At 50.4% G+C, this 25313-nt stretch overlaps 1 protein-coding gene across 1 annotated transcript in view; it reads left to right on the top strand.

Annotated features, from left to right (window-relative positions):
- The window catches only part of KCNH2 (potassium voltage-gated channel subfamily H member 2), a 74951-nt gene that overhangs the window by 5877 nt on the left and 43761 nt on the right, over positions 1-25313 (top strand). Inside the window, exon 2 of the mRNA XM_053466053.1 lies at positions 7667-7897. Coding sequence (XP_053322028.1) covers positions 7667-7897 — 231 coding nt within the window. The remainder of the gene's footprint in view (positions 1-7666; positions 7898-25313) is intronic.

The following is a 25313-nucleotide window of genomic DNA, read 5'->3' as shown; positions in this document are numbered from 1 at the left end:
CTGTAATGTCTGTAATCCCTCCGTCAAATATTTCCAGGGAAACCGAGAGCAACGACATCATCAGCTGATCCACGGGGGCCCGACGCGCTCCGCCTCTCACTCCCACGGCATGTGGGGGGGTACTGTGACACGAGGACACAGGAGTGTAAAGCCAGGCGCGTCGGGTACTGTGACACGAGGACACAGGAGTGTAAAGCCAGGCGCGTCGGGTACTGTGACGGTAGGGGTATAAAGGCAGGCGCGTCGGGTACTGTGACGGTAGGGGTATAAAGGCAGGCGCGTCAGGTACTGTGACGGTAGGGGTATAAAGGCAGGCGCGTCGGGTACTGTGACAGTAGGAGTATAAAGCCAGGCGCGTCGGGTACTGTGACGGTAGGAGTATAAAGGCAGGCGCGTCGGGTACTGTGACGATAGGAGTATAAAGGCAGGCGCATCGGGTACTGTGACGGTAGGAGTATAAAGGCAGGCGCGTCGGGTACTGTGACGGCAGGGGTATAAAGGCAGGCGCGTCGGGTACTGTGACGGTAGGAGTATAAAGGCAGGCGCGTCGGGTACTGTGACGGCAGGGGTATAAAGGCAGGCGCGTCGGGTACTGTGACGGTAGGAGTATAAAGGCAGGCGCGTCGGGTACTGTGACGGTAGGAGTATAAAGGCAGGCGTGTGGGGTACTGTGACGGTAGGAGTATAAAGGCAGGCGCGTCGGGTACTGTGACGGTAGGGGTATAAAGGCAGGCGCGTCGGGTACTGTGACGGTAGGGGTATAAAGGCAGGCGTGTGGGGTACTGTGACGGTAGGGGTATAAAGGCAGGCGCGTCGGGTACTGTGACGGTAGGGGTATAAAGGCAGGCGCGCCGGGTACTGTGACGGTAGGAGTGTAAAGGCAGGCGCGTCGGGTACTGTGACGGTAGGGGTATTAAGGCAGGCGCGTCGGGTACTGTGACGGTAGGAGTAAAGGCAGGCGCGTCGGGTACTGTGACGGTAGGGGTATAAAGGCAGGCGCGTCGGGTACTGTGACGGTAGGAGTATAAAGGCAGGCGCGTCGGGTACTGTGACGGTAGGGGTATAAAGGCAGGCGCGTCGGGTACTGTGACGGTAGGGGTATAAAGGCATGCGCGTGGGGTACTCTGATGGTAGGAGTAAAGACAGGCGCGTCGGGTACTCTGACGGTAGGAGTAAAGGCAGGCCGGACGTTGTGGGGTGTCGGTGGAACGCGTTGTCAGGATAGTGGAGGGGACGCTGTGCCTGCGCGATGGCGGGAAGGCCCCGTATTTATTTACAGGCTGGATTTTCCATTCCTGGACGTGCCGGGAAGGAGAGCTTTGCCAGAGATAAACACTCGGCATCTGCTCTGGAAACGGCCGGGAGGAGAGCGAAGCGCGTGAGACAGTCTGACGGCGTACGAGACGCTGACGGGAATACCTCCGTTCTGTAGAAGGACTTTATTTGTGTCGGGAAGGTCTCTCAGAGACGCTTCTGTTTATACCAAGAGGAAGGACATTAGGGGGACTCTCTGGCCGGCCACCGGCCCATCGCTTTCACTCCAGTGGTATTTGGCCGGTTAGTTTGCGTTGAAGGGTGGGCCTTCGTTCCGGTGTTGCCCCTTAGTGGGGTACTCGACGCCGAGTATCACGGCACGGGTCCTTTTGGGTCGGTGAAGGCCCCGGAAACATGGCTGCCTGCGCTGGGCTTCATCTCTTGGATGTTGTATCAGGTTAGAGGGAGACAGCGCTTGCGATACGGAGCCCGTCACACCTTCCTGGGGGGCCTCGACAATTCTATGCCGGCCCCATCCGGGGCGAGCTGGCGCAAGAGGCAGGGGGGGAAATCGCCCCCGGGGCAGCTCCACCTCGCAGAGACAGGAAAGCAGGGAGGTCATAGTGGTTGTGAGGAACCCTGTCTGATCTTCACTGTTATTATTATTATTATAGTTATTTGTACCCGGTTTGAATGCGGCTGCAGCTCCGGCCTTCAAAGAGACGATCCTATAATCTGGCTGGGGCTCTTAATCAGCCAGCACAGCCCTGTCTGCCCCGACGGCCCCCGCACTACAGGGGGGATAACACAGGTGGGGGAACCCATTGTATCCCTTAATCCCCTCACCTGATACATCCCCTGTATACTGATGGGGTTTGTGAGGGGATGTGAGTGATGGGATTTGTGAGGGGATGTGGCTGATGGGATTTGTGAGGGGATGGGGTGATGGGATTTGTGAGGGGATGGGGGTGATGGGATTTGTGAGGGGATGGGGGTGATGGGGTTTGTGAGGGGATGTGGCTGATGGGATTTGTGAGGGGATGGGGCTGATGGGATTTGTGAGGGGATGGGGGTGATGGGATTTGTGAGGGGATGTGGCTGATGGGATTTGTGAGGGGATGTGGCTGATGGGGTTTGTGAGGGGATGTGAGTGATGGGGTTTGTGAGGGGATGGGAGTGATGGGATTTGTGAGGGGATGTGGCTGATGGGATTTGTGAGGGGATGGGGCTGATGGGATTTGTGATGGGATTTGTGAGGGGATGGGAGTGATGGGATGGGGCTGATGGGATTTGTGATGGGATGTGGCTGATGGGATTTGTGAGGGGATGGGAGTGATGGGATTTGTGAGGGGATGGGGCTGATGGGGTTTGTGAGGGGATGTGAGTGATGGGGTTTGTGAGGGGATGGGAGTGATGGGATTTGTGATGGGATGTGGCTGATGGGATTTGTGAGGGGATGGGGCTGATGGGGTTTGTGAGGGGATGTGGCTGATGGGATTTGTGATGGGACTTGTGAGGGGATGGGAGTGATGGGATGGGGCTGATGGGATTTGTGAGGGGATGGGAGTGATGGGATTTGTGAGGGGATGTGAGTGATGGGATTTGTGATGGGATGGGGGTGATGGGATTGGTGAGGGGATGGGGGTGATGGGATTTGTGAGGGGATGTGGCTGATGGGATTTGTGAGGGGATGTGAGTGATGGGATTTGTGAGGGGATGTGGCTGATGGGATTTGTGAGGGGATGTGAGTGATGGGATTTGTGATGGGATATGAGTGATGGGATTTGTGAGGGGATGTGGCTGATGGGATTTGTGAGGGGATGGGAGTGATGGGATTTGTGAGGGGATGTGGCTGATGGGATTTGTGAGGGGATGGGAGTGATGGGATTTGTGAGGGGATGTGGCTGATGGGATTTGTGAGGGGATGTGGCTGATAGGATTGGGGGTTGGGTTCGGTGCACAGTGAATGGAGATTGTATATAAGTTCTGTGTGTTTGTAATAAAGAGAGTTCTGTTTTTAACCTCAAAGCATGAAGTTCTGTCTCATGATTGAGGGAAGTGCTGGTCTGGGACTGCTTTCTTCAGACAGCCACAGCGCGTCCGCTTACTGGGAGAGGGAAGGAGCTGACGGGCGGATGTGTCCAGTCTGGGGCACAGGACGATCCGTCACAGTGGTTATTGAGTGTAAGTGTGTGTTAGAGTCAGGGTGTGAGTGTAAGTGTAAGTGTGTGTTAGAGTCAGGGTGTGAGTGTAAGTGTAAGTGTGTGTTAGAGTCAGGGTGTGAGTGTAAGTATAAGTGTGTGTTAGAGTCAGGGTGTGAGTGTAAGTGTAAGTGTGTGTTAGAGTCAGGGTGTGAGTGTAAGTGTAAGTGTGTGTTAGAGTCAGGGTGTGAGTGTAAGTGTAAGTGTGTGTTAGAGTCAGGGTGTGAGTGTAAGTGTGTGTTAGAGTCAGGGTGTGAGTGTAAGTGTAAGTGTGTGTTAGAGTCAGGGTGTGAGTGTAAGTGGAAGTGTGTGTTAGAGTCAGGGTGTGAGTGTAAGTGGAAGTGTGTGTTAGAGTCAGGGTGTGAGTGTAAGTGTAAGTGTGTGTTAGAGTCAGGGTGTGAGTGTAAGTATAAGTGTGTGTTAGAGTCAGGGTGTGAGTGTAAGTGTGTGTTAGAGTCAGGGTGTGAGTGTAAGTGTAAGTGTGTGTTAGAGTCAGGGTGTGAGTGTAAGTGTAAGTGTGTGTTAGAGTCAGGGTGTGAGTGTAAGTGTGTGTTAGAGTCAGGGTGTGAGTGTAAGTGTAAGTGTGTGTTAGAGTCAGGGTGTGAGTGTAAGTGGAAGTGTGTGTTAGAGTCAGGGTGTGAGTGTAAGTGGAAGTGTGTGTTAGAGTCAGGGTGTGAGTGTAAGTATAAGTGTGTGTTAGAGTCAGGGTGTGAGTGTAAGTGTAAGTGTGTGTTAGAGTCAGGGTGTGAGTGTAAGTGTAAGTGTGTGTTAGAGTCAGGGTGTGAGTGTAAGTGTAAGTGTGTGTTAGAGTCAGGGTGTGAGTGTAAGTGTGTGTTAGAGTCAGGGTGTGAGTGTAAGTGTGTGTTAGAGTCAGGGTGTGAGTGTAAGTGTAAGTGTGTGTTAGAGTCAGGGTGTGAGTGTAAGTGTGTGTTAGAGTCAGGGTGTGAGTGTAAGTGTAAGTGTGTGTTAGAGTCAGGGTGTGAGTGTAAGTGTGTGTTAGAGTCAGGGTTTGAGTGTAAGTGTAAGTGTGTGTTAGAGTCAGGGTGTGAGTGTAAGTGTAAGTGTGTGTTAGAGTCAGGGTCTGAGTGTAAGTGTAAGTGTGTGTTAGAGTCAGGGTGTGAGTGTAAGTGGAAGTGTGTGTTAGAGTCAGGGTGTGAGTGTAAGTATAAGTGTGTGTTAGAGTCAGGGTGTGAGTGTAAGTGTAAGTGTGTGTTAGAGTCAGGGTGTGAGTGTAAGTGTAAGTGTGTGTTAGAGTCAGGGTGTGAGTGTAAGTGTAAGTGTGTGTTAGAGTCAGGGTGTGAGTGTAAGTGTGTGTTAGAGTCAGGGTGTGAGTGTAAGTGTAAGTGTGTGTTAGAGTCAGGGTGTGAGTGTAAGTGTGTGTTAGAGTCAGGGTGTGAGTGTAAGTGTAAGTGTGTGTTAGAGTCAGGGTGTGAGTGTAAGTGTGTGTTAGAGTCAGGGTGTGAGTGTAAGTGTAAGTGTGTGTTAGAGTCAGGGTGTGAGTGTAAGTGTGTGTTAGAGTCAGGGTGTGAGTGTAAGTGTAAGTGTGTGTTAGAGTCAGGGTGTGAGTGTAAGTGTGTGTTAGAGTCAGGGTGTGAGTGTAAGTGTAAGTGTGTGTTAGAGTCAGGGTGTGAGTGTAAGTGTAAGTGTGTGTTAGAGTCAGGGTGTGAGTGTAAGTGTGTGTTAGAGTCAGGGTGTGAGTGTAAGTGTAAGTGTGTGTTAGAGTCAGGGTGTGAGTGTAAGTGTGTGTTAGAGTCAGGGTGTGAGTGTAAGTGTGTGTTAGAGTCAGGGTGTGAGTGTAAGTGTAAGTGTGTGTTAGAGTCAGGGTGTGAGTGTAAGTGTGTGTTAGAGTCAGGGTGTGAGTGTAAGTGTAAGTGTGTGTTAGAGTCAGGGTGTGAGTGTAAGTGTAAGTGTGTGTTAGAGTCAGGGTGTGAGTGTAAGTGTGTGTTAGAGTCAGGGTGTGAGTGTAAGTGTAAGTGTGTGTTAGAGTCAGGGTGTGAGTGTAAGTGTGTGTTAGAGTCAGGGTGTGAGTGTAAGTGTAAGTGTGTGTTAGAGTCAGGGTGTGAGTGTAAGTGTGTGTTAGAGTCAGGGTGTGAGTGTAAGTGTAAGTGTGTGTTAGAGTCACACACTCTAAGAATTTTATAGAAATAAATATTAATAATCTGCGGGGGGGATAGATATATATTGGTGGGCTGGGGGGGGATGTAGATATATATATATATTGTTTGCCCAGGGGGGGTTGGAATAGATATATATATATGGTGGGCTGGGGGGGCTGTAGATATATATATATATTGTTTGCCCAGGGGGGGTTGGAATAGATATATATATGGTGGGCTGGGGGGGGGGCTGTAGATATATATAGGGTAGATATTTGAATTTGGTATGAGAACGGTGCTGGCAGACGACCCGGGGGGATACAGGCAGGAGGCAGGATTTGGGGGCCGTCCCGCCTGTAACGTGGGAATGAATAATACGGGGGGGGTCGTTTGCTGTTTGTCTGGCAGTGAAGTGGTTAATGTCTATCCATGGATGGCTGGCGTTAATTAGGTATTTGCGTGATCCGTTTATCGTGTAATCCGGGGAAGATTAAGTGTAATTGACCAGGATGGTTTTCTGCCGGTGAGGTGAGAAGACACGAGGGTCTTTTTCACATGTTCTTCGCGTGTTCCTCGCGTGTTCCTCGCGTGTTCTGTTCTAGAGGTGGATGGAGGTCCCGGTTCTCGAGTTGCCGGTTTTGGGGGTGTATTGGGTAAGGTTAATGACATCGGGTCAGTGATGGCGCAGCTCGTATGTCGTGGTGCCGTGGGACTCGTGATACGGGGTTTTTGGGCACAGAGTACCCGCGATAGACTTTATCACGAGACCCAAAATATTGGGTTTTTGGACAATAAATTTCATTCTAATATAATCCTCAGAGGTAAATGAATGCGCAGCTTTCCTTACAGGCACTGAAATGGTTAATCGTCATTTGCAGATTAATTTAGCTCTTTTGGGTGTTTTTTATCAGATCTTTTCGATCCGTGTGACCGCGTTATCAGGACTGGTCAGACAGCGGCGGGTCTGTATGTAATGTAGGGGGTGTGACCGCGTTATCAGGACTGGTCAGACAGCGGCGGGTGTGTATGTAATGTATTATCAGGACTGGCCAGACAGCGGCGGGTCTGTATGTAATGTATTATCAGGACTGGTCAGACAGCGGCGGGTCTGTATGTAATGTAGGGGGTGTGACTGCGTTATCAGGACTGGTCAGACAGCGGCGGGTCTGTATGTAATGTATTATCAGGACTGGTCAGACAGCGGCGGGTCTGTATGTAATGTAGGGGGTGTGACTGCGTTATCAGGACTGGTCAGACAGCGGCGGGTGTGTATGTAATGTATTATCAGGACTGGCCAGACAGCGGCGGGTCTGTATGTAATGTATTATCAGGACTGGTCAGACAGCGGCGGGTCTGTATGTAATGTAGGGGATGTGACTGCGTTATCAGGACTGGTCAGACAGCGGCGGGTCTGTATGTAATGTAGGGGGTGTGACTGCGTTATCAGGACTGGTCAGACAGCGGCGGGTCTGTATGTAATGTATTATCAGGACTGGTCAGACAGCGGCGGGTCTGTATGTAATGTAGGGGGTGTGACTGCGTTATCAGGACTGGTCAGACAGCGGCGGGTCTGTATGTAATGTATTATCAGGACTGGTCAGACAGCGGCGGGTCTGTATGTAATGTAGGGGGTGTGACTGCGTTATCAGGACTGGTCAGACAGCGGCGGGTGTGTACGGAATGTATTATCAGGACTGGTCAGGCAGCGGCGGGTGTGTACGGAATGTATTATCAGGACTGGTCAGGCAGCGGCGGGTGTGTATGTGATGTGTTATCAGGACTGGTCGGACAGCGGCGGGTGTGTATGTGATGTGTTATCAGGACTGGTCAGGCAGCGGCGGGTGTGTACGGAATGTATTATCAGGACTGGTCAGGGAGCGGCGGGTGTGTATGTGATGTATTTTCAGGACTGGTCAGGCAGCGGCGGGTGTGTACGGAATGTATTATCAGGACTGGTCAGGCAGCGGCGGGTGTGTATGTGATGTGTTATCAGGACTGGTCAGGCAGCGGCGGGTGTGAATGTGATGTATTATCAGGACTGGTCAGGCAGCGGCGGGTGTGTACGGAATGTATTATCAGGACTGGTCGGACTAACGGTCTGTTGTTTCTCCGCAGGCAGGAAGTTCATCATCGCCAACGCCCGCGTGGAGAACTGCGCCGTGATTTACTGTAACGATGGCTTCTGCTCCATGTGCGGTTACACGCGTGCCGAGGTCATGCAGAGGCCGTGCACCTGCGACTTCCTGTACGGACCGCGAACGACGTCCAGCGCCGTGTCCCAGATCGCGCAGGCGCTGGTGGGATCCGAGGAGCGGAAGGTGGAGATCGCGTTCTACCGCAAGGACGGTGAGTGCAGAAACCTTTCACAAAAGCGGGGAGCTGGGAGCGGCCCCTGGGGGCCCCCCATGTGCTGGAAAGCCAAGCCCCTCTGAGTATGCGCGTAGTGATGGGATTTGTGAGGGATGTGAGTGATGGGATTGAGGGTTGGGTTCTGTGCGCAGTGAATTGAGATTGTATATAAAGTTCTGTGTGTTTGTAAATAAAGTTCTTGTTTTACTGTGAATGGGGGTCTGACTGATCCGTGGATAGCAGGCGCTCCGTATGAGGGACTGACCGGTGATTCCTCAGCCCTCAAAACAGGGGGACCCAGCCTTGGGTACGGTGACCCTGTAACAGGGGCTATTACTGTATACAGCGCTAGGGGCCATTACTGTATACAGCGCCGGGGGCTATTGCTGTATACAGCGCTGGGGGGTTATATTACTGTATACAGCGCTGGGGGGTTATATTACTGTATACAGCGCTGGGGGGTTATATTACTGTATACAGCGCTGGGGGCTATTACTGTATACAGCGCTGGGGGTTATATTACTGTATACAGCGCTGGGGTTATATTACTGTATACAGCGCTGGGGGGTTATATTACTGTATACAGCGCCGGGGGCTATTACTGTATACAGCGCTGGGGGCTATTACTGTATACAGCGCTGGGGGTTATATTACTGTATACAGCGCTGGGAGGGTTATATTACTGTATACAGCGCTGGGGGGGTTATATTACTGTATACAGCGCTGGGGGTTATATTACTGTATACAGCGCTGGGGGTTATTACTGTATACAGCGCTGGGGGGTTATATTACTGTATACAGCGCTGGGGTTTATATTACTGTATACAGCGCTGGGGGTTATATTACTGTATACAGCGCTGGGGGGTTATATTACTGTATACAGCGCTGGGGGTTATATTACTGTATACAGCGCTGGGGGTTATATAACTGTATACAGCGCTGGGAGGGTTATATTACTGTATACAGCGCTGGGGGGGTTATATTACTGTATACAGCGCTGGGGGTTATATTACTGTATACAGCGCTGGGGGGGTTATATTACTGTACACAGCGCTGGGGGTTATATTACTGTATACAGCGCTGGGGGTTATATTACTGTATACAGTGCCGAGGGGTTATATTACTGTATACAGCGCTGGGGGTTATATTACTGTATACAGCGCTGGGGGTTATATTACTGTATACAGCGGTGGGGGTTATATTACTGTATACAGCGCTGGGGGTTATATTACTGTATACAGCGTTGGGGGTTATATTACTGTATACAGTGCGGGGGGTTATATTACTGTATACAGCGCTGGGGGGTTATATTACTGTATACAGCGCTGGGGGGGTTATATTACTGTATACAGCGCTGGGGGTTATATTACTGTATACAGCGCTGGGGGTGATATTACTGTATACAGCGCTGGGGGTTATATTACTGTATACAGCGCTAGGGGCCATTACTGTATACAGCGCCGGGGGCTATTGCTGTATACAGCGCTGGGGGGTTATATTACTGTATACAGCGCTGGGGGGTTATATTACTGTATACAGCGCTGGGGGGTTATATTACTGTATACAGCGCTGGGGGCTATTACTGTATACAGCGCTGGGGGTTATATTACTGTATACAGCGCTGGGGTTATATTACTGTATACAGCGCTGGGGGGTTATATTACTGTATACAGCGCCGGGGGCTATTACTGTATACAGCGCTGGGGGCTATTACTGTATACAGCGCTGGGGGTTATATTACTGTATACAGCGCTGGGAGGGTTATATTACTGTATACAGCGCTGGGGGGGTTATATTACTGTATACAGTGCGGGGGGTTATATTACTGTATACAGCGCTGGGGGGTTATATTACTGTATACAGCGCTGGGGGGGTTATATTACTGTATACAGCGCTGGGGGTTATATTACTGTATACAGCGCTGGGGGTGATATTACTGTATACAGCGCTGGGGGTTATATTACTGTATACAGCGCTGGGGGGTTATATTACTGTATACAGCGCTGGGGGTTATATTACTGTATACAGCGCTGGGGGGTTATATTACTGTATACAGAGCTGGGGGTTCTATTACTGTATATAGCGCTGGGGGGTTATATTACTGTATACAGCGCTGGGGGTTATATGACTGTATACAGCGCTGGGGGGTTATATTACTGTATACAGCGCTGGGGGGTTATATTACTGTATACAGCGCTGGGGGGTTATGTTACTGTATACAGCGCTGGGGGTTATATTACTGTATACAGCGCTGGGAGGGTTATATTACTGCATACAGCGCTGTGGGGGTTATATTACTGTATACAGCGCTGGGGGGATTATATTACTGTATACAGCGCTGGGGGTTATATTACTGTATACAGTGCTGGGGGGTTATATTACTGTATACAGTGCTGGGGGTTATATTACTGTATACAGCGCTGGGAGGGTTATATTACTGTATACAGCGCTGGGGGTTATATCACTGTATACAGTGCTGGGGGTTATATTACTGTATACAGCGCTGGGAGGGTTATATTACTGTATACAGCGCTGGGGGTTATATCACTGTATACAGTGCTGGGGGGTTATATTACTGTATACAGCGCTGGGGGGTTATATTACTGTATACAGCGCTGGGGGGTTATGTTACTGTATACAGCGCTGGGGGTTATATTACTGTATACAGCGCTGGGAGGGTTATATTACTGCATACAGCGCTGTGGGGGTTATATTACTGTATACAGCGCTGGGGGGATTATATTACTGTATACAGCGCTGGGGGGTTATATTACTGTATACAGTGCTGGGGGGTTATATTACTGTATACAGTGCTGGGGGGTTATATTACTGTATACAGTGCTGGGGGTTATATTACTGTATACAGCGCTGGGAGGGTTATATTACTGTATACAGCGCTGGGGGTTATATCACTGTATACAGTGCTGGGGGTTATATTACTGTATACAGCGCTGGGGGGTTATATTACTGTATACAGCGCTGGGGGTTATATCACTGTATACAGCGCTGGGGGGTTATATTACTGTATACAGCGCTGGGGTTATATTACTGTATACAGTGTTGGGGGTTATATTACTGTATACAGTGCTGGGGGGTATATTACTGTATACAGCGCTGGGGGGGTTATATTACTGTATACAGCGCTGGGGTTATATTACTGTATACAGTGTTGGGGGTTATATTACTGTATACAGTGCTGGGGGGTTATATTACTGTATACAGCGCTGGGGGTTATATTACTGTATACAGAGCTGGGGGGTTATATTACTGTATACAGTGCTGGGGGTTATATTACTGTATACAGCGCTGGGGGGTTATATTACTGTATACAGCGCTGGGGGTTATATTACTGTATACAGCACTGGGGTTATATTACTGTATACAGCGCTGGGGGGTTATATTACTATATACAGCGCTGGGGGTTATATTACTGTATACAGCGCTGAGGGTTATATTACTGTATACAGAGCTGGGGGTTATATTACTGTATACAGAGCTGGGGGTTATATTACTGTATACAGCGCTGAGGGTTATATTACTGTATACAGCGCTGGGGGTTATATTACTGTATGCAGCGCTGGGGGTTATATTACTGTATACAGCGCTGGGGGTTATATTACTGTATGCAGCGCTGGGGGTTATATTACTGTATACAGCGCTGGGGGGTTATATTACTGTATACAGCGCTGGGGTTATATTACTGTATACAGCGCTGGGGGTATATTACTGTACACAGCGCTGGGGGTTATATTACTGTATACAGCGCTGGGGGTTATTACTGTATACAGCGCTGGGGGTTATATTACTGTATACAGCGCTGGGGGTTATATTACTGTATACAGCGCTGGGGGTTATATTACTGTATACAGCGCTGGGGGTTATATTACTGTATACAGTGCTGGGGGTTATATTACTGTATACAGCGCTGGGGGTTATATTATTGTATACAGTGCTGGGGAGTTATATTACTGTATACAGCGCTGGGGGTTATATTACTGTATACAGCGCTGGGGGGTTATATTACTGTATACAGCGCTGGGGGGTTATATTACTGTATACAGCGCTGGGGGTTATTTTACTGTATACAGTGCTGGGGGTTGTATTACTGTATACAGCGCTGGGGGGGTTATATTACTGTATACAGCGCTGGGGGGTTATATTACTGTATACAGCGCTGGGGGGTTATATTACTGTATACAGCGCTGGGGGGTTATATTACTGTATACAGCGCTGGGGGTTATTTTACTGTATACAGTGCTGGGGGTTGTATTACTGTATACAGCGCTGGGGGTTATATTACTGTATACAGCGCTGGGGGTTATTTTACTGTATACAGCGCTGGGGTAATATTACTGTATACAGCGCTGGGGGGTTATATTATTGTATACAGTGCTGGGGGGTTATATTACTGTATACAGCGCTGGGGGTTATTTTACTGTATACAGCGCTGGGGTTATATTACTGTATACAGCGCTGGGGGTTATATTACTGTATACAGCTCTGGGGTTATATTACTGTATACAGCGCTGGGGGTTATATTACTGTATACAGCGTTGGGGGTTATATTACTGTATACAGCGCTGGGGGGTTATATTACTGTATTCAGCGCTGGGGGGTTATATTACTGTATACAGCGCTGGGGGTTATATTACTGTATACAGCGCTGGGGGTTATATTACTGTATACAGCGCTGGGGGTTATATTACTGTATACAGTGCTGGGGGTTATATTACTGTATACAGCGCTGGGGGGTTATATTACTGTATACAGCGCTGGGGGGTTATATTACTGTATACAGAGCTGGGGGTTATATTACTGTATACAGTGCTGGGGGGTATATTACTGTATACAGTGCTGGGGGTTATATTACTGTATACAGCGCTGGGGGGTTATATTACTGTATACAGCGCTGGGGGTTATATTACTGTATACAGCGCTGGGGGTTATATTACTGTATACAGCGCTGGGGGTTATATTACTGTATACAGCGCTGGGGGTTATATTACTGTATACAGCGCTGGGGGTTATATCACTGTATACAGTGCTGGGGGTTATATTACTGTATACAGCGCTGGGGGTTATATTACTGTATACAGCGCTGGGGGGTTATATTACTGTATACAGCACTGGGGGGTTATATTACTGTATACAGCGCTGGGGGTTATATTACTGTATACAGCGCTGGGGGGTTATATTACTGTATACAGCGCTGGGGGTTATATTACTGTATACAGTGCTGGGGGTTATATTACTGTATACAGCGCTGGGGGTTATATTACTGTATACAGCGCTGGGGGTTATATTACTGTATACAGCGCTGGGGGGTTATATTACTGTATACAGCGCCGGGGGGAAGGGGGGTATTACTGTATACAGCGCCGGAGGGAAGGGGGTATTACTGTATACAGCGCCGGGGGGAAGGGGGGTATTACTGTATACAGCGCCGGGGGGAAGGGGGTATTACTGTATACAGCGCCGGGGGGAAGGGGGTATTACTGTATACAGCGCCGGGGGGAAGGGGGGTATTACTGTATACAGCGCCGGGGGGAAGGGGGTATTACTGTATACAGCGCCGGGGGGAAGGGGGGGTATTACTGTATACAGCGCCGGGGGAAGGGGGGTATGACTGTATACAGCGCCGGGGGGAAGGGGGTATTACTGTATACAGCGCCGGGGGGAAGGGGGTATTACTGTATACAGCGCCGGGGGGGAAGGGGGGTATTACTGTATACAGCGCCGGGGGGGAAGGGGGGTATTACTGTATACAGCGCCAGGGGGGAAGGGGGGTATTACTGTATAAAGCTTATAAACTAAGCATTTATCAGAGGCCGTGTGTGTGTGTGGGGGGGGCTATCCGAGGAATTAGGGTCCCTCCATGGTGTTTAAATAGCTGCCATGTTTTTGCCCCTGGGTTATTATGGGATGTCACAGGACTGGCAGCCTTCAAGGTGAACAAAAGGCTTCTATTTATAACTCTGTTCCCGTTTGGAGGATTTATGGCCGCTCTCTGCGGGAAGGTAGACCGGGGAGGGGGAGGGGAGCGCTGCAGAGCTGTAGAGTGATAACAAGTAGCAAGCTGGGGGCATCGAACACCTTGTAGCTCTCCTGGGGGTAACAGGTTGTTGACACGTTTTGTGGTCCTACAGGGAATAGGTTTTTGGCTGCTGGATATGTGGGAGCCGGGATCTCGGATATGTCGGTGCCGGGATGTCGGATATGTCGGTGCCGGGATGTCGGTGCCGGGATGTCGGATATGTCGGTGCCGGGATGTCGGATATGTGGATGCCGGGATGTCGGATATGTCGGTGCCGGGATGTCGGTGCCGGGATGTCGGATATGTGGGTGCCGGGATGTCGGATATGTGGGTGCCGGGATCTCGGATATGTCGGTGCCGGGATGTCGGATATGTCGGTGCCGGGATGTCGGTGCCGGGATGTCGGATATGTCGGTGCCGGGATGTCGGATATGTCGGTGCCGGGATGTCGGTGCCGGGATGTCGGATATGTGGGTGCCGGGATGTCGGATATGTGGGTGCCGGGATGTCGGATATGTCGGTGCCGGGATGTTGGATATGTCGGTGCCGGTATGTCGGTGCCGGGATGTCAGATATGTCGGTGCCGGGATGCCGGATATGTCGGTGCCGGGATGTCGGATATGTCGGTGCCGGGATGTCGGATATGTCGGTATCAAGATGCCGGATATGTCGGTGCCGGGATCTCGGATATGTCGGTGCCGGGATGTCGGATATGTCGGTATCGAGATGTCGGATATGTCGGTGCCGGTATGTCGGATATGTCGGTGCCGGGATGTCGGATATGTGGGTGCCGGGATGTCGGATATGTCGGTGCCGGGATGTCGGATATGTCGGTGCCGGGATGTCGGTGCCGGGATGTCGGATATGTGGGTGCCGGGATGTCGGATATGTGGGTGCCGGGATGTCGGATATGTCGGTATCGAGATGTCGGATATGTCGGTGCCGGGATGTTGGATATGTCGGTGCCGGTATGTCGGTGCCGGGATGTCAGATATGTCGGTGCCGGGATGTCGGATATGTCGGTATCGAGATGTCGGATATGTTGGTGCCGGGATGTTGGATATGTCGGTGCCGGTATGTCGGTGCCGGGATGTCAGATATGTCGGTGCCGGGATGCCGGATATGTCGGTGCCGGGATGTCGGATATGTCGGTGCCGGGATGTCGGATATGTGGGTGCTGGGATGTCGGATATGTCGGTGCCGGGATGTCGGATATGTCGGTGCCGGGATGCCGGATATGTAGGTGCCGGGATGCCGGATATGTCGGTGCCGGGATGTCGGATATGTCGGTGCCGGGATGTCGGATATGTCGGTGCCGGGATGTCGGATATGTCGGTGCTGGGATGTCGGATATGTCGGTGCCGGGATGTCGGATATGTCGGTGCCGGGATGTCGGATATGTCGGTGCCGGGATGTCGGATATGTCGGTGCCGGGATGCCGGATATGTCGGTGCCGGGATGTCGGATATGTCGGTGCCGGGATGTCGGATATGTCGGTGCCGGGATGTCGGATATGTCGGTGCCGGGATGTCGGATATGTCGGTGCTGGGATGTCGGATATGTCGGTGCCGGGATGTCGGATATGTCGATGTCGGTGACGGACGGGTCTGGCAGATCCGGATGGGTTTGCTGCAGGCTGTCCGAGTGGACAAAGTTCAAAGGTGCAGGACTTAGTTCATGGCCCCCTTGGTCAGAAGCATCCAGAGATGGTGGGCCGGGGCAATGGTTGCCCAAAAATATAGTCAGTGGTCCTCCATGAATTGGAGGACGGTCCCAGCTCAGCCGTGGGGCACATAGTTCTCCCCCTCACCGGGGTAACAGGGACACCTGTGGACTCCCTAGTCTTGGGCTTGGGGACTGGGCCTGAGGCAGTTGGGGGGTACTCGGGGACCCTGGGAAACACGTAGAGGTAGGAAGAGGGGCCTCTACTGGGACACCGGAGGGACCTCGGGGACGCTCCGGGACCGGTACCGGGGTCAGTACATTTTATACACTGATTTCAGATTTAATAATAGGTTTATAATATACATACAGTCCTTACCAGAGATGAGCAGTCTCAGAGAATTAACCCCTCTATTACCAGAGGATGAGCAGTCTCAGAGAATTAACCCCTCTATTACCAGAGGATGAGCAGTCTCAGAGAATTAACCCCTCTATTACCAGAGGATGAGCAGTCTCAGAGAATTAACCCCTCTATTACCAGAGGATGAGCAGTCTCAGAGAATTAACCCCTCTATTACCAGAGGATGAGCAGTCTCAGAGAATTAACCCCTCTATTACCAGAGGATGAGCAGTTTTCGAGAATTAACCCCTTTATTACCAGAGGATGAGCAATTTTAGAGAATTAACCCCTTTATTACCAGAGGATGAGCAGTTTTCGATAATTAACCCCTTTATTACTAGATATTACACACAGTGGGTTTCTTACTTGGTGCTGGCTGCAGATTACACTGAGTGCCATATGAAGCAAGCACTCAGCCAATTGGGAGAGGCTTCCGAACTCTTAGCCAATCAGCAGCCTGAACCATGTTCACGCAGCGCTCTCATTCCAGGCCAATGCATTGTAACAGCGCTACGGAATCTGCGGGCGCTATATAAATAAATGTAACTTTATCCCAGATCTCTGGGGGTACAGAAGCCTTGGAGGGCCATTTACAGTGCGAGGGATGGGGAGGAAAGTCTGAGGGGTTAATGTGCCGGGCCGGCGGATTACTGCACAACGCGGCCTCTAATCCGCTGCGCGTGAGATTTCCAGGGTTTAACGGTTTAATATGGAAGGAAAGGTCACGCCGCGGCATTACCGAGCGAGAGGGGGAGGGGCAGAGAGGGCGAGGAGGGCAGAAAGCAAGAGAGAGAGAAGGGAAGATACATAGAGATATATACTGTATAGTTACATCAGTGACCGGCCCCTGTATAATGTATAGATAAATCAGCGAGCCGGCCCCTGTATAATGTATAGATAAATCAGTGACCGGCCCCTGTATAATGTATAGATAAATCAGTGACCGGCCCCCTGTATAATGTATAGTTACATCAGTGACCGGCCCCTGTATAATGTATAGATAAATCAGCGAGCCGGCCCCTGTATAATGTATAGATAAATCAGTGACTGGCCCCTGTATAATGTATAGATAAATCAGTGACCGGCCCCCTGTATAATGTATAGATAAATCAGTGACCGGCCCCTGTATAATGTATAGTTACATCAGCGACCGGCCCCTGTATAATGTATAGTTACATCAGTGACCGGCCCCTGTATAATGTATAGATAAATCAGTGACCGGCCCCCTGTATAATGTATAGATAAATCAGTGACCGGCCCCTGTATAATGTATAGATAAATCAGTGACCAGCCCCTGTATAATGTATAGATAAATCAGTGACCGGCCCCTGTATAATGTATAGATAAATCAGTGACCGGCCCCTGTATAATGTATAGATAAATCAGTGACCGGCCCCCTGTATAATGTATAGATAAATCAGTGACCGGCCCCCTGTATAATGTATAGATAAATCAGTGACCGGCCCCTGTATAATGTATAGATAAATCAGTGACCGGCCCCCTGTATAATGTATAGATAAATCAGTGACCGGCCCCCTGTATAATGTATAGATAAATCAGTGACCCGGCCCCTGTATAATGTATAGATAAATCAGTGACCGGCCCCTGTAAAATGTATAGATAAATCAGTGACCGGCCCCTGTATAATGTATAGATAAATCAGTGACCGCCCCTGTATAATGTATAGATGAATCAGTGACCGGCCCCTGTATAATGTATAGATAAATCAGTGAGTGGCCCCTGTATAATGTATAGATAAATCAGTGACCGGCCCCTGTATAATGTATAGATAAATCAGTGACCGGCCCCTGTATAATGTATAGTTACATCAGTGACTGGCCCCTGTATAATGTATAGTTACATCACCGGCCCCCTGTATAATGTATAGATAAATCAGTGACCGGCCCCTGTATAATGTATAGATAAATCAGTGACCGGCCCCTGTATAATGTATAGATAAATCAGTGACCGGCCCCTGTATAATGTATAGATAAATCAGTGACCGGCCCCGGTATAATGTATAGATAAATCAGTGACCGGCCCCTGTATAATGTATAGATAAATCAGTGACCGGCCCCTGTATAATTTATAGATAAATCAGTGACCGGCCCCTGTATAATGTATAGATAAATCAGTGACCGGCCCCGGTATAATGTATAGATAAATCAGTGACCGGCCCCTGTATAATGTATAGATAAATCAGTGACCGGCCCCTGTATAATTTATAGATAAATCAGTGACCGGCCCCCTGTATAATGTATAGATAAATCAGTGACCGGCCCCCTGTATAATGTATAGATAAATCAGTGACCGGCCCCCTGTATAATGTATAGTTAAATCAGTGACCGGCCCCTGTATAATGTATAGATAAATCAGTGACCGGCCCCCTGTATAATGTATAGATAAATCAGTGACCGGCCCCTGTATAATGTATAGTTAAATCAGTGACCGGCCCCTGTATAATATATAGATAAATCAGTGACCGGCCCCTGTATAATGTATAGATAAATCAGTGACCGGCCCCCCCTGTATAATGTATAGATAAATCAGTGACCGGCCCCTGTATAATGTATAGATAAATCAGTGACCGGCCCCCTGTATAATGTATAGATAAATCAGTGACCGGCCCCCTGTATAATGTATAGATAAATCAGTGACCGGCCCCCTGTATAATGTATAGATAAATCAGTGTCCGGCCTCCTGTATAATGTATAGATAAATCAGTGACCGGCCCCTGTATAATGTATAGATAAATCAGTGACCGGCCCCTGTATAATGTATAGATAAATCAGTGACCGGCCCCCTGTATAATGTATAGATAAATCAGTGACCGGCTCCTGTATAATGTATAGATAAATCAGTGACCGGCCCCCTGTATAATGTATAGATAAATCAGTGACCGGGCCCTGTATAATGTATAGATAAATCAGTGACCGGCCCCCTGTATAATGTATAGATAAATCAGTGACCGGCCCCCTGTATAATGTATAGATAAATCACTGACCGGCCCCCTGTATAATGTATAGATAAATCAGTGACCGGCCCCTGTATAATGTATAGATAAATCAGTGACCGGCCCCTGTATAATTTATAGATAAATCAGTGACCGGCCCCCTGTATAATGTATAGATAAATCAGTGACCGGCCCCCTGTATAATGTATAGATAAATCAGTGACCGGCCCCCTGTATAATGTATAGATAAATCAGTGTCCGGCCCCTGTATAATGTATAGATAAATCAGTGACCGGCCCCCTGTATAATGTATAGATAAATCAGTGAGCCGGCCCCCTGTATAATGTATAGATAAATCAGTGACCGGCCCCCCCTGTATAATGTATAGATAAATCAGTGACCGGCCCCCTGTATAATGTATAGATAAATCAGTGACCGGCCCCCTGTATAATGTATAGATAAATCACTGACCGGCCCCTGTATAATGTATAGATAAATCAGTGACCGGCCCCTGTATAATGTATAGATAAATCAGTGACCGGCCCCCTGTATAATGTATAGATAAATCAGTGACCGGCCCCCTGTATAATGTATAGATAAATCAGTGACCGGCCCCTGTATAATGTATAGATAAATCAGTGACCGGCCCCTGTATAATGTATAGATAAATCAGTGACCGGCCCCCTTTATAATGTATAGATAAATCAGTGACCGGCCCCTGTATAATGTATAGTTAAATCAGTGACCGGCCCCTGTATAATATATAGATAAATCAGTGACCGGCCCCTGTATAATGTATAGATAAATCAGTGACCGGCCCCCCCTGTATAATGTATAGATAAATCAGTGACCGGCCCCCTGTATAATGTATAGATAAATCAGTGACCGGCCCCCTGTATAATGTATAGATAAATTAGTGTCCGGCCTCCTGTATAATGTATAGATAAATCAGTGACCGGCCCCTGTATAATGTATAGATAAATCAGTGACCGGCCCCTGTATAATGTATAGATAAATCAGTGAGCCGTCCCCCTGTATAATGTATAGTTAAATCAGTGACCGGCCCCCTGTATAATGTATAGTTAAATCAGTGACCGGCCCCCTGTATAATGTATAGATAAATCAGTGACCGGCCCCCTGTATAATGTATAGATAAATCAGTGACCGGCTCCTGTATAACGTATAGATAAATCAGTGACCGGCCCCCTGTATAATGTATAGATAAATCAGTGACCGGGCCCTGTATAATGTATAGATAAATCAGTGACCGGCCCCCTGTATAATGTATAGATAAATCAGTGACCGGCCCCCTGTATAATGTATAGATAAATCACTGACCGGCCCCCTGTATAATGTATAGTCAGGGGGGGTCTATATCTGCGGGGTGTGGGGGGCCGGGGGGGCCACACAGCTGCTTCTCACAAGCCCCACCTGAGAAGTCTGTGAGGAGGATGCTCTCTTTTTCTTGTGTTTTTGGTATTTTTAGTAGTGAGCAGCTAGAAATTGGTATTAAAGTCTCTGCTCCTTATTCCTCCCCATAAAGTGTGAACTGTTTCTAATAATCTCATCCTTTTGATCATTTAAACTTTTTTATGTGCAGCAATTTGAAAGCTTGAATTTGTCGGCCCCCGCGGCGATGGCGAGCTGGTGGTCCGTCGCTGTCCTGCGCTGCCCCCCCCCGTCTGTTATCTCTCCGGGGCTATTTTTACCGGAGGCCAGAAAATGTTTTCGCGCGTCGGCCTGAGATAAGGAGCAGCTTTTCTGTGCCGCGATGGTCCTGAGTCCTAATTGCCCCCAACACGTTATCTGCCCCCTCCCCGAATAACTGGGATCCAGTAGCTTCGGGACGTGCCCCGAGCAAACAGTAAATGACCCCTCTATAGGGCAATAATTAAGAGATCCATCAATATTACCCCACACGGGGGGTAAGGAGAAGTCCCAGGCTCCCGGGGTATCAGAGGTCCATTTACCCTCCTGCCCCCTACCTCCCGCGGCTTCTGTTTGCCGATTGGTGTAATTGTTTGGGAGACGCCCAGTAAAAGTTCTCCTTCCTCCCTTCCAAAGTACAATCATCAACTTCACAGCAGGGGAGAGATAACTTATTGGGGAGGAATAAGCCTGAGAACAGGAAGTTAAGATGACGTTTGTGGGAAACGTGGCAGATCTGCTTATGTGTGCCGGAATTCCAAATGTCAGTTTCAGTTGTAATTAAGCGGCGAGTGGCCGGTGGCTGCGATGTAACTCGAGTCGGATCCGTATCTTAGAGGTCAGCCCGGAAGACTTCATGCCAGCTCTGCGTATCTGGCGGGTTGGCACGTCAGGGTTTTGGGCCCCTGGGAGGCCGGGGCCCTGCAATGCGCCAGGAGGTGGCTTGGCAGAGGTGATGCGGGATGATGTCACCGATGGGAAGTGGATCGATGTCAGAACGTTTGTAGGACGGTTCAGGCTCCCGGCGGTCAGCTGGCGCTTATTGCCCCGGAGCCACCGCGATTCTGAGAGCCAAGGACTCACTCGCTTTACAGACATCCTCTCTATCCCCCTGTATCGATCCCCCCTCTCTATCCTTCCGTATCGCTTCCCCCTCTCTATCCTTCCGTATCGCTTCCCCCTCTCTATCCTCCCGTATCGATCCCCCCTCTCTATCCCCCTGTATCGTCCCCCCTCTCTATCCTCCCGTATCGCTTCCCCCTCTCTGTCCTTCCGGATCGCTCCCCCCTCTCTATCCTTCCGTATCGCTCCCCCCTCTCTATCCTTCCGTATCGCTCCCCCCTCTCTATCCTCCCGTATCGCACCCCCCTCTCTATCCTCCCACGTCGCGCCCCCTCTCTATCCTCCCGCGTCGCACCCCCTCTCTATCCTCCCGCATCGCGCCCCCTCTCTATCCTCCCGCGTCGCACCCCCTCTCTATCCTCCCGCGTCACGCCCCCTCTCTTATCCTCCCTTATCGCTCCCCCTCTCTTATCCTCCCTTATCGCTCCCCCTCTCTTATCCTCCCTTATCGCTCCCCCTCTCTATCCTCCCGCGTCGCGTCCCCTCTCTATCCTCCCGCGTCGCGCCCCCTCTCTTATCCTCCCTTATCGCTCCCCCTCTCTTATCCTCCCTTATCGCTCCCCCTCTCTTATCCTCCCTTATCGCGCCGCCTCTCTTATCCTCCCTTATCGCTCCCCCCTCTCTATCCTCCCGTATCGTCCCCTCTCTGTCCTCCCGTATCGCGCCCTCTCTTATCCTCCCTTATCGCTCCCCCTCTCTTATCCTCCCGCGTCGCGCCCCCTCTCTATCCTCCCGCATCGCTCCCCCCTCTCTATCCTCCCGCATCGCTCCCCCCTCTCTATCCTCCCGCATCGCGTCCCCTCTCTATCCTCCCGCATCGTTCCCCCCTTGCTGCCTCTCTCTGTATCGCCGTGTTCTCTCTCTGTATCGCCGCGGTCTCTCTCTGTATCGCCGCGGTCTCTCTCTGTATCGCCGCGGTCTCTCTCTGTATCGCCGCGGTGTCTCTCTGTATCGCCGCGGTCTCTCTCTGTATCGCCGCGGTCTATCTCTGTATCGCCGCGGTCTCTCTCTGTATCGCCGCGGTCTCTCTCTGTATCGCCGCGGTCTCTCTCTGTATCGCCGCGGTCTCTCTCTGTATCGCCGCGTTGTCTCTCTCTGTATCGCCGCGGTGTCTCTCTCTGTATCGCCGCGGTCTCTCTCTGTATCGCCGCGGTCTCTCTCTGTATCGCCGCGGTGTCTCTCTCTGTATCGCCGTGGTCTCTCTCTGTATCGCCGCGGTCTCTCTCTGTATCGCCGCGGTCTCTCTCTGTATCGCCGCGGTCTCTCTCTGTATCGCCGCGGTGTCTCTCTCTGTATCGCCGTGGTCTCTCTCTGTATCGCCGCGGTCTCTCTCTGTATCGCCGCGGTCTCTCTCTGTATCGCCGCGGTCTCTCTCTGTATCGCCGCGGTCTCTCCCTGTATCGCCGCGGTCTCTCTCTGTATCGCCGCGGTGTCTCTCTGTATCGCCGCGGTCTCTGTATCGCCGCGGTCTCTCTCTGTATCGCCGCGGTCTCTCTCTGTATCGCCGCGGTCTCTCTCTGTATCGCCGCGGTGTCTCTCTGTATCGCCGCGTTGTCTCTCTCTGTATCGCTGCGGTCTCTCTCTGTATCGCCGCGGTCTCTCTCTGTATCGCCGCGGTGTCTCTCTCTGTATCGCCGCGTTGTCTCTCTCTGTATCGCTGCGTTCTCTCCCTGTATCGCCGCGGTGACTCTCTGTATCGCCGCGGTCTCTCTCTGTATCGCCGCGGTCTCTGTATCGCCGCGGTCTCTCTCTGTATCGCCGCGGTCTCTCTCTGTATCGCCGCGGTCTCTCCCTGTATCGCTGCGGTCTCTCTCTGTATCGCCGCGGTGTCTCTCTGTATCGCCGCGGTGTCTCTCTGTATCGCCGCGGTCTCTCTCTGTATCGCCGCGGTGACTCTCTGTATCGCCGCGGTCTCTCTCTGTATCGCCGCGGTCTCTGTATCGCCGCGGTCTCTCTCTGTATCGCCGCGGTGTCTCTCTGTATCGCCGCGGTCTCTCCCTGTATCGCTGCGGTCTCTCTCTGTATCGCCGCGGTCTCTGTATCGCCGCGGTGTCTCTCTGTATCGCCGCGGTGTCTCTCTGTATCGCCGCGGTGTCTCTCTGTATCGCCGCGGTCTCTCTCTGTATCGCCGCGGTCTCTGTATCGCCGCGGTGTCTCTTTGTGTCGCCGCAGTCTCTCGGTCTGGGTGCAGGACACTCTGTTTGCACTAATTGGCTGATTGAAGCGGACGCGTCCCTATCTCTGCCGATTAGATAGCAGACGTGGCAGATACCGAGCGCAGATGCCTCCCGTGTCAGGAGGTGACGCTGCGACGAAGCACAGAGGACCCCGGGGGCAGTTTACTGGTAGCCGGGGAATTAACCCTTTGTGAGGTTTGAGTCACTGTGCAGGAGATCCCTTTCTAGCGTCTTCACGTGTCTCAGTAACAGCCCACGCGTGTGCTCTGTGGCCCCGGCACCAGCAGCGACCCCCGTACCAACAGCGACCCCCGTACCAACAGCGACCCCCGTACCAACAGCGACCCCGGTACCAACAGCGACCCCGGTACCAACAGTGGCTCTATCTGAAAATGACTGCAGTTTCTCTACTGATTACACCTGTACCTGTAATACCTGAGGAGGGGCCCCTCCCCTGTACCTGTAATACCTGAGCAGGGGCCCCTCCCCTGTACCTGTAATACCTGAGCAGGGGCCCCTCGCCTGTACCTGTAATACCTGAGCAGGGGCCCCTCGTCTGTACCTGTAATCCCTAGTAACCCCGACAGAGACTGTCAGTGACAGTGTTAGACTCGTCTCCCTAGTAACCCGACAGATACCGTCAGTGACAGTGTTAGACTCGTCCCCCGTACTACAAGTGGTGTAATTGCAATCCGACTAGGGCAGGAAACAGGGCGAGGTGCGGGGTATCTGTACATTTTAGTGTGGCCCTCTTTCAAATGCATGAGGAGATTTGGCAGATGCATTTGTCCCTGCTGCCCTGCCTACCCCCGATGCCCTACGCCCTCCAGCTGCCCTGACACCCCCCACCCCCCGCGGTTGCCCTGCACCCCCATCGGCCCTGACCCCCCCTGCTGTTGCTCTGCACCCCAGCTGCCCTGCACCCCCTATTGCAGCCACCCTCCTCCAGCAGAGATGCTGCAACTTCCATCCTGTGATTCGGCGACACTTTTAGGCCATGGTTTCCTGGGCAACGCTGCCATCTAGTGCCGTCCGTGCTAATTACACCGCGATCGACAGCAGCGAGGGCCGGAGACGGGAAGCTTACAGGCCGCTGGGGGCTTTAATTCAGGGCTGACATGTTTCTTTGAGTTTCCGTCATATACATTAGTATCGTGTATGTACTACAGTATACAGTATATAGTATATAGTATACAGTATATAGTATATAGTATACAGTATATAGTATACAGTATATAGTATATAGTATACAGTATATAGTATATATAGTATACAGTATACAGTATATAGTATATAGTATATAGTATAAAGTATATAGTATATAGTATACAGTATATAGTATACAGTATACAGTATATAGTATACAGTATACAGTATATAGTATATAGTATAAAGTATATAGTATACAGTATATAGTATATAGTATACAGTATATAGTATATAGTATACAGTATACAGTATATAGTATACAGTATATAGTATATAGTATACAGTATATAGTATACAGTATACAGTATATAGTATATAGTATACAGTATATAGTATACAGTATACAGTATATAGTATATAGTATAAAGTATATAGTATACAGTATATAGTATATAGTATACAGTATACAGTATATAGTATATAGTATA

This window comes from Spea bombifrons, chromosome 5 (assembly GCF_027358695.1).
Source record: "Spea bombifrons isolate aSpeBom1 chromosome 5, aSpeBom1.2.pri, whole genome shotgun sequence".
Lineage (NCBI taxonomy): Eukaryota > Metazoa > Chordata > Amphibia > Anura > Pelobatidae > Spea > Spea bombifrons.
Note: the sequence above shows the minus strand (reverse complement) of the source record. Positions and strands in the feature narration are given on the sequence as shown.